Below are 13794 nucleotides of genomic sequence, written 5' to 3' on the forward strand. Positions count from 1 at the left end.
GCATGAGTAGCTAATGCTTCAGTCTGTTCTAGAACCTCCACCTCTCACAGCTGAAATGTTAACATGTTTTGCCTAAAACATTTGCTTTTTTCCTACTAGGTAGCCTAAAATGTCCTACTGATTCAAAAATCAGAAATGCTTCTGATGTGAATTCAGTCAGAGACTTAACTTTGATTTTGTGCAGTTTTTTGGGGCATATTGAAGAACGGGGATATATACGCATATTTCTATACTTGAGTGATATATATTTTGAAGACCCCCAAAGCAGGTATATCCAAATCTGATTGCTACTACGCCCTTGCTTCACAGAGGCTGTGATCACCACTGACTCACTTTGTATCATGGTTTCTAACATTCAATTTAATGATGATTTCTTTCTAGAATATACATTGCATCTTCTATGCTGATGGCTCCCTGTCTGTGACTCTGCACCACAAGTCATACGTGAAGGCATTCAAAGCAACAGGCAAATACTACTAGAATAAATAACTGCGTCTCCGTAGGGTGAGTACTTCCTACTGCTACTACATGTGAATCGCAACAAACCACCTCAATACATACTTGCAAATGTACAAAGTTATCAAAGACATACACCGTGGATGTGCAATTCATGTCTGGAACTTCAGCCTCCAGAACAGCTCCCCTCCTCTTCACTGAAAGCTACAGGAACTTTATCCTTTCTTTGGGCCAGTCAGGCCAGGACGGCATTGCCCAGTAATAAAAAAAATGACAGAATTTCCTTATACCCTTCTAAAGACAACTGAATTGTTCTTTTGTAAAGATAACAACTTTCACTTAAAATAAGTTTTATAATCTATAATTCTAATACTTTTATCTTCTAGTCACAAAACATACCAGCAGAAATGTACCAAACATTTTGCAATGAGTAACATGTATTGCCTTCTTTCTCAGATATCACTTCATTTAGTTTCTCTCTGGAGCTGATGACATTTCATTTAAATAAAATTATTTGTGTGGGTGGAAAGTATGGCTGAGTTTGACACCCGTACGATGGAGAAGGAAGTCATGAGAGGTCAAAGACACCACAGAAGCTGCAGAAGCTGATACAATCTACAGGGGGCTTATTACTTACTGTAGATTACATGGTATTATAACCCACAACACATACCTTTCAAGTGTGATTTTTCTGGTCTTACTCATCCTTTGGTTGAATAATAGTGAGTATCATTCTGTGCTTATCTTTGGAACATTTAACAAACAGGCTGGTTGAAAAACAGAGGCTGATGACGTTTGAAGAGAGAAAGCATGTTTGATACATAAAGGTTGTGCATACTGATACTTTACTTTTAGTGTGTGGAAGAATTATACTCTGCTGGCCTCAAACTGGAGAGGCTATATCCTCTGAGAAATCACCATATGCTCAAATGATTTTCTTCCATACACCAGGGACTAAAAAGCCAAAACAGATACTAAAATTAAAAAAAAAATGCAGCTCAGGAAATGGAAAACATCCATTCCTCAAAGTCTGCAGTTTAATTCACATGTATTTTAGACAAAAGTATCTGTTTCTCAAGCTCATTTTAGACAGAATTAGTCTTATGAATGGGAAAATAGTTGTGCATCTAACAATTTAATTAAACATAAGTTATTGTGAATAGCAAACAGTCAGGCATCAGCTGATTCTCAGGAGAGCACAAGGCTAAAAGGGCAGATGCACTTTTAGACCAGGGTACAAGTGAAGAAATTCAAGTTAAATTGTCCTTCAGCAAAGATGGTAATTCTCTGACTGTAAATACATGAAAAAAATCCCATTTTCTAACTTTAACAGCATTTAAAATCATGTTTGGGTTAAGTACTCTGTTGAACACTTAGCTAGATAACAAAGAGGTGAAACTCATTAAAATCTCTAAATGGGACCCAGCTTACTTAATTGCAGTAGTAATCAATTGAAATGCCATCATGGGGATTAGGAAATATCCACCACTAATATTTATACTGGGCCGTAGTTCTATAAACTGTCACCCTCATTCTGGCTATGGTTCACGTGCAGTCCTGCTGGGGACTTCACAGTTTTAGAGATTTTGACCTCTCAGACTTTGCATCCAGTCTCCACACTTGGCTCCTAAATTAATCTTTAACTTCTCCCGTTAAACGAACACTGCAGGCAGCAGATGAGAGCTAAAACACACTTGAACATCTCCCTCTAGTGGTCATTGTTAGTAAAGAAAAAGGAACTGAAAAACAGGAAATGCGCATCAGCAAAGCATTCAACTTCATTGGAAGACAGCTCTAAAGTGGCAAAGTATCGAAAAATAATGTTCTATTTCTCCTAATGGACTGCTGGAGCTGAACTCATTTTAACACTGAATAAAAGGTTTAATTAAACATTCTAATCTAATAGCAATAACTCTTAGTTATACAGTTATATAGTAATAACTCTCCCTCTAATGTTTGCACTGAAGAAAATTCATTGAATTTCATGGCTTAGTCACATTTCCACAGTTATCCAAGATTTTTATAATTGTTTATGAGAATATGAGCCCTAAATTTAAAACTTTCCAGGTCTTGGCCTGCATCCTCTGTCACAGAGATCGAGATTTTTGTCCATTTCTGTGATATAAATCATCAACAGAATAGAAACTAATATATTTTTTAAACAAAAATCTGTTTGGCAGTTACCAGAAAGACAGCAGTTCAATCTCATCACAAGAACAGATGGTTAGAAGAGATTCTACATGATCACAATTTGGTATGCCTACAGATCTTTCGGCTTGATTTCTCATTTGTTGGATATTCTGAAAGTAACATCTTTTATAAGATGTATAATGAGCAACCCAAATAAGGGATTTCCATGGAAATTTTCCTATTTCTGCATCTGAGGAGTAGGGGTAATCAAAATGAAACCAGGTTTTTCTAATTACCTGAAAATTGAACTGCCCTCAGATTACTATTTCAGAAAAATGAATACATCATTAATTAATTTCTGGGAACACGGCAGGCACTGACTGCAGAGGAGTAATGGCTGAGATGGAAATGACAAAAGCATAAATTTCATTCAGTTGGTAAGGGTTTTACTGCTTACAGCTCTCACACATCCTCTGTCTGGGCTAGGAGGCTCAGAGCTTCCAAAATACCTGGCCAACGGATTCACAGCACAAACAAAACATCTATGTTCCTTCCACCATTAACTGAAATAGTTCAAAGGAAACACTTGCAAACAAAATTCATACAGGGAAAAAAAGGACAGGCACTTGAAAGTAACACTGTAAAACTTGTGTTTTTTTTATAGGTACCTGGCAGACACGTTTGTCGTGAAGGAAACACATTCATTAACAAATGTGAGTGGTGTTGTTCCAGTGATGTCTTCCCATTGGGCAGGGGTGGTTCCTCCTGAAATGACAGTAGTTTTAAAAGAATTACAAACAGGCAATTTTCCAATCTTCTTGCTTCTAAGTAATATTTTACATTCTTATGAACTGTTGTTACGCAACTAGCAATTATCTCAGACATGCCTTCTCCTTTGGTCCATGTTATTCCACTAATGCTAATAAGATAGTGGGTTTCCCCTGATAAAAGAAATCATCCACATAAAAATGATTTTCAAATGATGAGTGGCTGTAGCACAGGTTTAGAAATGGTAAAGAGGCTAGAATTTTGGGAGGAAAGATGTTTTTTTCTGTAGTATTCATGTATGCATGGCAAAATTAGCCCAGATACAGTGCAGTGAAATCAGTATTGTTACTTGGGAGACAATAATATTGTTACTAATAGTAACAACTATGATTTGTGATTTTTATAATCTAATTCCTTTTCAAATAATTCAGAAAGACTCTAGTCCAGTATGTACATAACCAGGAAATTTCTTTTGCACATTCCAATGAAAGTCTATCAAGCAATCTGTGTCTGACAGCTCCCGGGAAGATCCCGCAGTTGAAATTTGCACTTCTGTATCTCGCTGTACAATTGATAGACTTCTGGATTCCTATCAGCCTGTTAAATGTTTCGGCCTTCTTTGACTCTGATGTTGCCAGCTTCCTATTTGACCTATGCCACTGAAAGTCTGTCAGCCTGCAGATGTTCTAGGATGAACGATGGGGACTTAGACTATGTTTTCAAGTTTTTCAGTATCTTTCCTTGCCTCACCTTTTGGTGAGGAATGTCACGCTAATTTCCAGTTACCTTAAAATCAGAATGAGCTTACAGAAAACAGAAATTCCAACAGCAGTTACAGCTATTTATAAAATGTAAGAATTAAAAGAAAAACTATGGGTAACCAGCCAGTAAGAATGTCTGTCCCCCCTCTCATATACAGCTGACTAGTTAGATATCCATATGACCATATAGCAGAGTCTTTACACAAACCTTAGAACAAGTTGTATACACTGAGGAACACTAGTTTCCAGGAAATAACCTCCTTTCTCCTGTTGGTGAAGCATTCTTGTAACCAAGTTCATGTTTAAAGTTTTCGGGAGAATCCTTACTGATTTACTGTTTATCCATGACATTTATTCAAATTCCTCTTTAATATAGAAGACTATTCTTTATTTAAATAATCATTGTTTCACTTTCTTGGCAATGCAAATACTGCTTTGTTGACCAGATGTCATCTCTGGTATTCCAGCAGTTTATGAATACCTTTGTATCAAATTGTAAAAGCACCTGTTCGCTGTAATGACTCACTAGCACATCTTGGTGCATAATGTATCTTACATGGGGATGATATTTGAAATCAGTCTGAAAATTGACAAAGATACTTGATGGTAACTTTTAAGCAGAATGAAAGCATGCAGCTAATTACTGCCTGTTGCCTGAAACCAAATATGGCCTTAATCACTTTGGAGTTACAATAAATTTAAAGTGCTTAACCCCAATATTTTTTCTGTGAAGCATACTTCAACCTTATGTCTATATTGCACTTACTCTGCTAGGCAGAGGTTATGTTGGTACTCAAGAAACAGAAACTCTAAGTGAAACGCCAACACCCCACCACCAAAATCTACAATTACTGTAACATATCTCTTGTTAGCCCAAGTGACAAATGATATTTCTGATATAAATGAATTGATTGGAAAGCAGTTTTAGTTTTCAACAAACTTTCCATATGCCTAATCAGTTTAATTTATTTAGCCCGCTATGACTGACAATGTCAAGATGCACATAAAAAGCTTTAGTATTTGTATCCTACCTGTTATGCTGCACAGTAACCTTAAAGTGGGAGCGTCACCTCCATAACCATTCATGATCCCATCACTGGAGGCTTTAGGGACAGGAATCGTCATCGTGATGGGTTTATGGAACTTCCTTCTTCTGGGCTCCAGCGTGACTATAGGACTGAAGGTAGCCTTGTTGCCCAAAATCTTCTTTATAAGCTCAGTATGCATAGGCTGAGCCTTTCCAAAGCAAAAGACAGTAACAGAATAGTTACTTGTAAATAGAGTATGTAAAGAACTGGGTCTATATATTGCTAGAAATACTAAACCTCTTCCATTAAGTGGCACAATTTCTCAAGAAAATCTGCAGACAAATGACTGACTGCCAGTGAGAAGGGGAGATCTCCCCTTTTCAACTGTATCTCACTCCTCCCTCCTCTTCCTATTGCCTTTCCTGGTGCTCGTCAGCATTAACTTAATACACTTAACCAAACGTTAATGATTCCTTTGGTTTTTTTTTGCATGCGTGGTTTTGTGTTGTTGTAGTGGTTTTTTTGTTGTTGTTGGTTTTTTGTTTTGTTTTGTTTCTCCTGAGAACAAACTCTGGGCTGTTTTAGTAAGCTATTCAGCTATTTACAGAGGATTTCAACAATCACAGTAGCCTGACCAAGGTAAGTGTTGGATGCATTCGGCAGGTTCAGCAGGAGGAGGGAAGACAGGAGGACTTACACCTCTTTCAGTTGTGAACTGTTAAGCTGGTTTACTTCATGATGACAAACTGTCCATTTGACCTAGCTACCACTGCATTTTGAATTGCTTTGAAGCCTTTCATAAAAACTATTTAAGAAATTGTTCTATGATCTACACTGATATCATCATCATCAAAATGAGGTGCTTCTTCCAAGAACATACAGTTAACAGACAAGAATCTGAATAAACTAGAATGCCCAAACCTTTACCACTTACTACTTGCTTTGACTTTTGCATTGATTTTTATTATTTGTAGTAGGAGCATTCTAAGCAACAACGTACAACATGATAAGCTGAACATGCTGGTTTTCCAGTATAACTCTGAAGGAAAAAGAAAAAAGAAAAAAAAAAGATGCCTTCTAACTTTCATTGTACCTGGAGGCCAACACGAATTCGTTTGGTTAGAGCCCCTTCTGGGAAGACTGCCTGCACTTGTGGTACCACCGTGCTGCTCAGCACACCTCCCTCGGGTCCAATAAGGTTGCTGTCCTGTTTGATCCGGGATACCACTGCAAAGTACTGAGGAAAATCTCGGGTGATGATGCGGCAGATGCGTTTCTTCTCAAGTTCCTCTGGTGTGTCAAGGACTGTGCCAAAAGAGAAGATGGTCATCAAACAAAATTTTCATAGAAGCAATGCCGTGAACTTCAAAATGCATTCCAGCTTTTCACAGTTTAACCACAACTTAAAGACACATTTTGTCTAGAAATTACTGGGTAACACGAAACATCTCAACACTTTAAGCTTGGCTAAAACAAAGAAATCAAGAAAGACAGACACAGACAGACTCAGCAACTAAGTGAAGGAAGCTTAAGACATCAAACTGAAGTCAATAACTTGCCCAAAATCAGTAGGCAAACAAGCTAAGGGATTGGACCAAGCCCCCTTCTACTTCACATTTACGTTATAATTTGGAGTAGCATCAAGGAAACAAAACCTCAAATCAAAAAAGTATCGGAGTTCGTTTTGAAGTATGCAGCTTGGCTACTTTATTTTTTTAAAAGCCAACAACATTTATAACAAATTCTGCAGATCCTAGACAGCCCAAGTCCATTCTGTTCTCTCAGAAAATGAGTATCCATGACTGACATTTCCTCCCACACATGTAACTGCTTGGAAAGGATTAGCATGATAATTGCCTTGTTTTGGAAAGATGATGTTTATCATGGAAACTTTTTGTTTAATACTGTGAAAAGAAGCAGGAAAATAAAAAAAAAGAGTTTAGCATCTATTCTCAACCTCATGACAGTAGATTTTGTTTTGTCCCACCACTCAGTAGACCATGCAAGGGAAGTAAGCACAAGTACACAGTGCTTCTGCTGGCCTGTGTACTAAGAAAATTATATGCTCCAGTATGACTGAAGTAAAGAAGTATCTGGAGAATGTGTCAGAAGTTCTCAAGGTGGACTAAACATGATGTGCTAAACAGAAAAAAATGGTAAAATGTTATTGGCCCCAGTTATAGGTGTACTGCAGGAGCAAAGAAAGGAATATATCACGCTTGATACCTTCATCCATTCCATTCAAGATTTCATTCAGTTCATCCTCAGTGTATTCACAGAAATGTTCCTTCCAGCTGTCTCCATTCTCACTGCGCAGGATCACCAGCTCTCTCTCTTTCCCACGCAGAGCAGCAAAATGGGGAATCTCCACAATCACAGGCCTGGCACAGCAACACAGCGCATTAAATGCACACAGGAGAAAGGAAGAAACAAGATTAACAGCAACTCTACTCAGTCTGCTACAAAGTGACCTGGGATTCTACCTATTCTCTGGAATACTTTGGCATAATCCTAAACTAGTAGGTCACTAACACACATTCGATTTTTACAGGGACACAGTAAACGCTGAAAGACAGATTTAAAAAGTGCATTCACCTCTTTCCACAGTGTGAATGGTATTTGGTGAGATAATAGGGCTTAAGTAGAAATTTGAGAATTGTTTTGCAAATTCATTAAAAAACTCATGCTCGATTTAATTGTCACTACTGTCTGGGTTAACCTGCGCAACTTCATTTCAAAGAGAATCTACTGTAATGCACATCAATGGTACAACAAATTCTGATCTCACTTATACTAGTGCAAATCAGAGTAATTTCATTGCAATCAGTGGGCAATTGTGGCCTGTGCCAATTTTACTTCATGGTAGTTCTATATATTCCAATGAATTTATTCTGATTTTACACTCTAGGAGAGATAAAGGAGGTCTGAGAAGAACATCTGGGTTTCTATTTATGTATAGGAGATGAGAATTTGCCTTGTCTTACAAGCAGATGTAAATATATGTATCAATGTATGTGTGCATATATATACGTATAAATATACACACATATGTGTACATACAATATATCTATATTTATATACACATAGAAATGCGTACTCTTGGAAACAGGAGAGAAAATATATATATATTTGTACACACACTTCTCTAATTAGAATATTCACGCAGGTTACCATATAAATAGTAAATGTCACGTGTTCTATTATACTGGTGGTATCCAACATGTATCTAATTGATTATTTAGTCCTTGATACAAAAAAAAAGTCTTAAATTTTACAGTAGATTCCTTTTTTTTTTTTCTCCCAATCCAGGTTGCTTTGCTACAGACATCAAGCACATAACCAGGAAGATCTCATGCCAAAACAAAAATGAAGGCCACAGTACTTTAAGAAAAAGATACAGACATACCACCAAAACAAAACCACATACCACAAGAGTTGAAAAATGGTCCACTAAGGGTTGGGTATACAACATTTCAAATCATAGAAAGGGACTATATCATGGGCATAATAACACAAAAAAAAATCATATTGCAGGAGGAGGAGAAGAATGGGGAGGTCAGCATCCATCGATTTGTTTCAAGTCTCTCCTACCCAAGGAATTTGGTCCCAGGAGGCCCCAGCTGAAGGATTCGGCTGACCAAGCTTTCTCCCTCATTAAGTGGGGGAGGAGCCGTAGGCAGATGAAGTTTACTGAGTACATCCAAAGCAGCAGTGAAAGAAAGAACATAAATAAACTTTATGTATTTTTTTTTGCCAGAATGCCAGTGCCACTGGCTGGTCCACAGAGTGGAATTAGGCTGTACACTGAATAAGGTTCCACCCTAGCGATGACAATTTGGTGATCAAAATTAACAAAGTGAGTTTCATTAGTGTAGGATCTCTTCTTACTCTAGGAAGACAATGGGAATTTTAGCAGTGAACTCAACGGGAACAGGACTTGTACCTCAGAATGCATCTCTGCAATCAGTACAGTCATTTTCTGATTTCACTGCCAGTACAACACCTAGGAAAATGCTCACAGGAAAGGTATACCTCCTCTGAGCTCTGAGAAAGAATAACACTGATATATCCTAGTCTTTCAGATGAGATGTGCTCATTAGATAGAGAAACCATTGATAAGAAAGTAGGAGAGATACTCAAGGTCATATTCCGTGTGGGAAGACTGAATGTGACAGCGCAATATTTCTGTTTTTAAATTCTTCTTTATTTCTTTTGACTTCTTTCTACCTCTCTTAAAAACTGACCAAGGAGCAAAATGAGTAAGTGGTACAAAGCATCCGATTAGCCAGCTGGCTTGCTGTTATTTGTGATATTAAGAGGTATCCTATCTGTCAAAAGGAATGGTTGGCTTGCTCTTCACATCACATTGGCAGTGCTTCAGAACTGCTCTTGCTTTCTTACCAGATTAGAGCAGCAGTGAGGGAGCCAAACCATGCCTTGGGTACGTTCTCCATTCAAGCCATACATAAAAGCAGTGTGCAGTTAAAAACCACTAACCAACTTTTTTCTCTCCCTGAACTCAATACTTCAGAAAAAGCACTAACAATGAGAGTGACTCTATGACTGCCTGTTATGATAGCATTTTCAAGCAACTGATTTGTTCTGAAATTAAACTATTGCAGTTTACAGGGTCACTTTTTTCAATTTCTGAGTGAAGGTATTTACAGTCATAGAAGGGGTTCCTTCAGTCATCCACTTTTGGATGCCGCAGTTGACAGGGAGAACAGTTGGCAAAACTAATTAAAAAAAGGGGGATAACTGCTGCTTTCAGCCGAAAACTGCTAAAACAAGGTCAGCAGCAGACACAAATCTGATCTTTCTAAGGGTTTTGCAGCATAGCACAAAACAAATGGCACAAAATTCTGGGGTTGTCCTATTGCTTAACTTAGCAATATCAACCCCAGAAAAATCAAAAGCACTGTGCTGTCCTTAGTCCAAATTACTGATAACACAACACAAGCGTCTCAAATAAGCAGCTATAACTTGTGTTGTATATGTAGCAGGCTTTACGTTTGGGCTTTAGATCAGTGCTGTGCTATTCACACCTTATATGCAGACTATTTAAATATAGTATGAATGGCCTTTTCTGGCTGCACAGGGATTTTCTCACTGTAATATCACAACACTGAGTAATAATGACATCCAAGGAAGCACATTAACCTTAGTGCTAGTGCTTAAAAATATCAGTTTTCAAAGGAAAAGGCATAAAAGCTTTATGAATTTGTAACTAACAAATGATTTGGATTTCACACAACCAGTCTGTTACTTTGTTACAAGCATCTTTTTCTGTTCAAATCTCCAAAAAGGAACCATTTCAGTGCAACTTGCAAACACATGGAAACATACCGAATGCTTTCCTTTAGGCCCCATGGCACCCCTTACCCAAGAAACTGAGCACCGGACGGTCCAACTTCAATCAGGCGGCTGGCCAGACCTTCACCTTCCACCATGGGAGGCATGGTGGCCAGTCGGTGGCGTTTCACCAGCCGGCAGGTCACACGTGTTGGAGCAGTGCATTTCCGTGGAGGAATAATAATTCGTAGTCCATTATGTCTGCAACCTCGCATGGCACCCCCACGAGCATCCACCATGAAACTAACTAGGAAGCTGGAAAATCAGGGGAAAAAAATTAGATAGAGAAGCAGATCGACGTTCCTTTGGTTATGTTTCACAGATGTAACAAACTACAAATAGACATACAGCTCTTTCTCAAGATGTATGATTAGAAAAAGCCTTTCTCCCATGTGAAGCATTACAGAATCACAGAATCATCTAGGTTGGAAGAGACCTCCAAGATCACCGAGTCCAACCTCTGACCTAACACTAACAAGTCGATCATTTATTAATTAAACTGACACGATATACATATTGGACAAAGTTAACTTCAAATATCTCTATTCTGTACCTGTGAGCATCTCTAATGTTAACTTGGCACTCTTCAAATATTTTACAAAACTAATATATCTTAAAATGATTTACAACTCGATGATATAAAGCCAATTCTGATTGAAGGGGTGGGGTTTTTTTGTTTTGTTTTGGGTTATGTATGTAATTTTCTAGTTATTTGATAAACATTTTTTTTTTAAAAAAAAAGCTCTCAGATTAAAAACAGATTTCAATCTTGAGCATGTGGACACAGCTCTTACTAAATCACTGAAGCTATCACCAATTTATGTCAAAAATCTCCCTCTTTAATATTAATCTCTCAAAGAACTTTTCCCTTCATAATAAGACTGTTGAAAGAAATGTTTTAAGGCAGAAAAAAAAAAACAAAAAAACACTACAAAAAAGTGGTTGTTTCACACTAGGGTTAGAGACTTCACTTTTTTCCTTACCCTTTGCAACAGATTATGAAAAAATAGGTTAGGAAATTACAAATGGATTAGGAGAAAATAATGGTGGGTAAGTAGAACCAACAGAAATCCTTGATTTATTAAAGAAATCTTTCATGCCATTAAAGAAAGATTTTTTTTGTTTTTACTTTTATTTTTTTTAAAAGACAAGCTGATAACCCAACATGTCATCATAGTTTGAAGACAAATTTTGGATTTGGGTGAGCTGACAATAGCTACAGTCATTATATAAGAGGTTTACTTATGGATTTTTGTCTTTCTGTGTTATTTTGCACAGCAGTGCAATGTCCCAGTGGAAAACTTACAGATGCAGAAAGCCAGCTACAGGGAACTCTCCTAGCACAAGGTAAATTATTTTATGTATATCTTATTTATATCTTTTTATTTAAAAGGGAGAAAAACATTTCACGGAATTTCTTATAGGCTGAACTTTTTATAGTTCCCTATATAGCCAACAGGTAGCTTTGGAAAGATTTGCTCCAGAGATTAGGGACATTCTTGGAAAAGGTACAGAACTATTTCAATTTTTTTTATTGGTTTATGACTTAGGATCATGCCTGATGTGGGATGGGAATGTCAGGTTGCTGGAAGTGAAAATAAGTGCAGATGATACAGAACGGCATCAGGCCTAATTCTAGCCACTAAAATAGAATCATCACAGGGGGAGTCGCAGAAATGCTACTGAAGGACCTGCAATAGAGAAAAGCCCTTATAACGTGAGTTACAAATACAGGTATTTTTCCACTGCCCCCTTGACCGTTCTGTGCAACAAACATTGCGTCCGTTCAATACCCACGCAGCTACAAGTAATTCCACATGCTGTAAAACACAACACTCAACACACCGTGCAAGTCAGAAAAATGGATGAGGGAGCCACAAGCGCCAGTCAGAAGCACACCATGCACCAGGGATGCCAGTCTTTCTCACACATGCAGTCTCCTACTCTACTGCCATTCATATACCTCTAGGTTTTGTTTAGTGTAAAAGTCTGGGCAGTACAACCATTATCTCATTCCTTAGAGGTTGGTGTTTCTGTGGTTTTAACAGGGGGAAAAGAAAGAAAATGAAAACATTTTACAGCTTTGATTCTCTGGGGATGAATTTAGAAAAAATGGGAGCTTCCTTCACAAAATACATACTATACATTTTAAAGCACAGAGGAAAGAAGGGCTTTAAGAGATACTAAATGCTCAATTGTTGCAATAATGCTCCGTGGCTTACATTGCAATTTTCCTTTAACTGTATTAAGTAGTGTTATCAAAGTGTTTCTGAATTATGTTTCAGAGAATTGGTCCAAGCCTCTGTTATGATGCGTGCTTTAGAGGCAGTTAATAACACCGAGTTCTCGAAGAAGAGTTTCACAGTTTGGTGCAAACACTGTGAGCAACAGAACTACTACCCCCATAATTACCACAAGCTGATGAGTGCACTTATTGAATAAAATTAGCAATCACATTTTTCATTGTGTAAGCTGTCACGAATACAATGTTTATGATTCATTTATTTTTCATTGTTGACGTAATACTCAAGATTGCATACTTTAACAGGATCATCTTCTTTTCCTGCCCATCACTGAAAATACTAGTGCTAGTTCATCTGTCGGTCTTATATCCGCCTTAGCTTATCTCCCTGTGTGTCTCAGCAGTGCCAAGAATACATACACACAAAAGGTAAGGGTCCAAATCAAAAAATCTCTCTTCTGACCATCCGTAAGAACCTGTATCTCACCTGACACACGCAGTAACCCTGTGTTCCCACAGCTGCAATTTGCAGAATCTAATACAGACCAACTAAAAATTTAACATGGCATTTCTCTCTAGTACACACTTGAGGTAAAGTGATAGCAGTGTGCGTTCAGGCATTAATTAAAGTTGTAACTGTTTCTTTCATTTTAAGTTTACTGAAGGTGTCTTGCAGCCAGAACATGTCAGAGCAAGGTCTGTCAGTCATCTATCACTGACACCAACCAGCGCTCCAAAGAGTACAGCAACAGGCAAGGGTAAGTATCATTGAAAGGTGGACACAACAACAGGACATTATCATTCACTGGAGAAACAGCTGTTTCTGTCCTAAAGATCTAATTTATTAACTAAATAACATGATAAAATATGGAAAACAAGGAGTGTTCATTAGAGTATACACCAAAAAATAAACCTGTTCCATCTCCTTGCAACAGCCTCCCAGGTGAAATGAGAGATTTCTGGAGGGTTCTCTGACTTCTGGAGAAGTGTGAAATGCTAGATAGCAAATTCAGGCAAACATAGCCTAGTACGAGGGTAGCAGAGAAAGAATAGTGCC

At 37.8% G+C, this 13794-nt stretch overlaps 1 protein-coding gene across 35 annotated transcripts in view; it reads right to left on the bottom strand.

Annotated features, from left to right (window-relative positions):
• ANK2 (ankyrin 2) overlaps positions 1-13794 on the bottom strand; it is a gene marked incomplete at its 5' end in the record, with an annotated part of 358674 nt that overhangs the window by 35792 nt on the left and 309088 nt on the right. For 20 of the 35 annotated variants that reach the window (XM_080591200.1, XM_080591209.1, XM_080591178.1 and 17 more), the window contains 6 exons: positions 3255-3351; positions 5147-5351; positions 6237-6448; positions 7370-7524; positions 8735-8833; positions 10526-10750. In XM_080591200.1, the coding sequence (XP_080447326.1) occupies positions 3255-3351; positions 5147-5351; positions 6237-6448; positions 7370-7524; positions 8735-8833; positions 10526-10750 (993 nt within the window). The remainder of the gene's footprint in view (positions 1-3254; positions 3352-5146; positions 5352-6236; positions 6449-7369; positions 7525-8734; positions 8834-10525; positions 10751-13794) is intronic. The other 15 variants (XM_080591203.1, XM_080591204.1, XM_080591205.1 and 12 more) reach the window with 1 other exon arrangement.

The sequence above is a fragment of the Anser brachyrhynchus genome (assembly GCF_964034855.1).
Source record: "Anser brachyrhynchus genome assembly, chromosome: 4".
Taxonomy (NCBI): Eukaryota; Metazoa; Chordata; class Aves; order Anseriformes; family Anatidae; genus Anser; species Anser brachyrhynchus.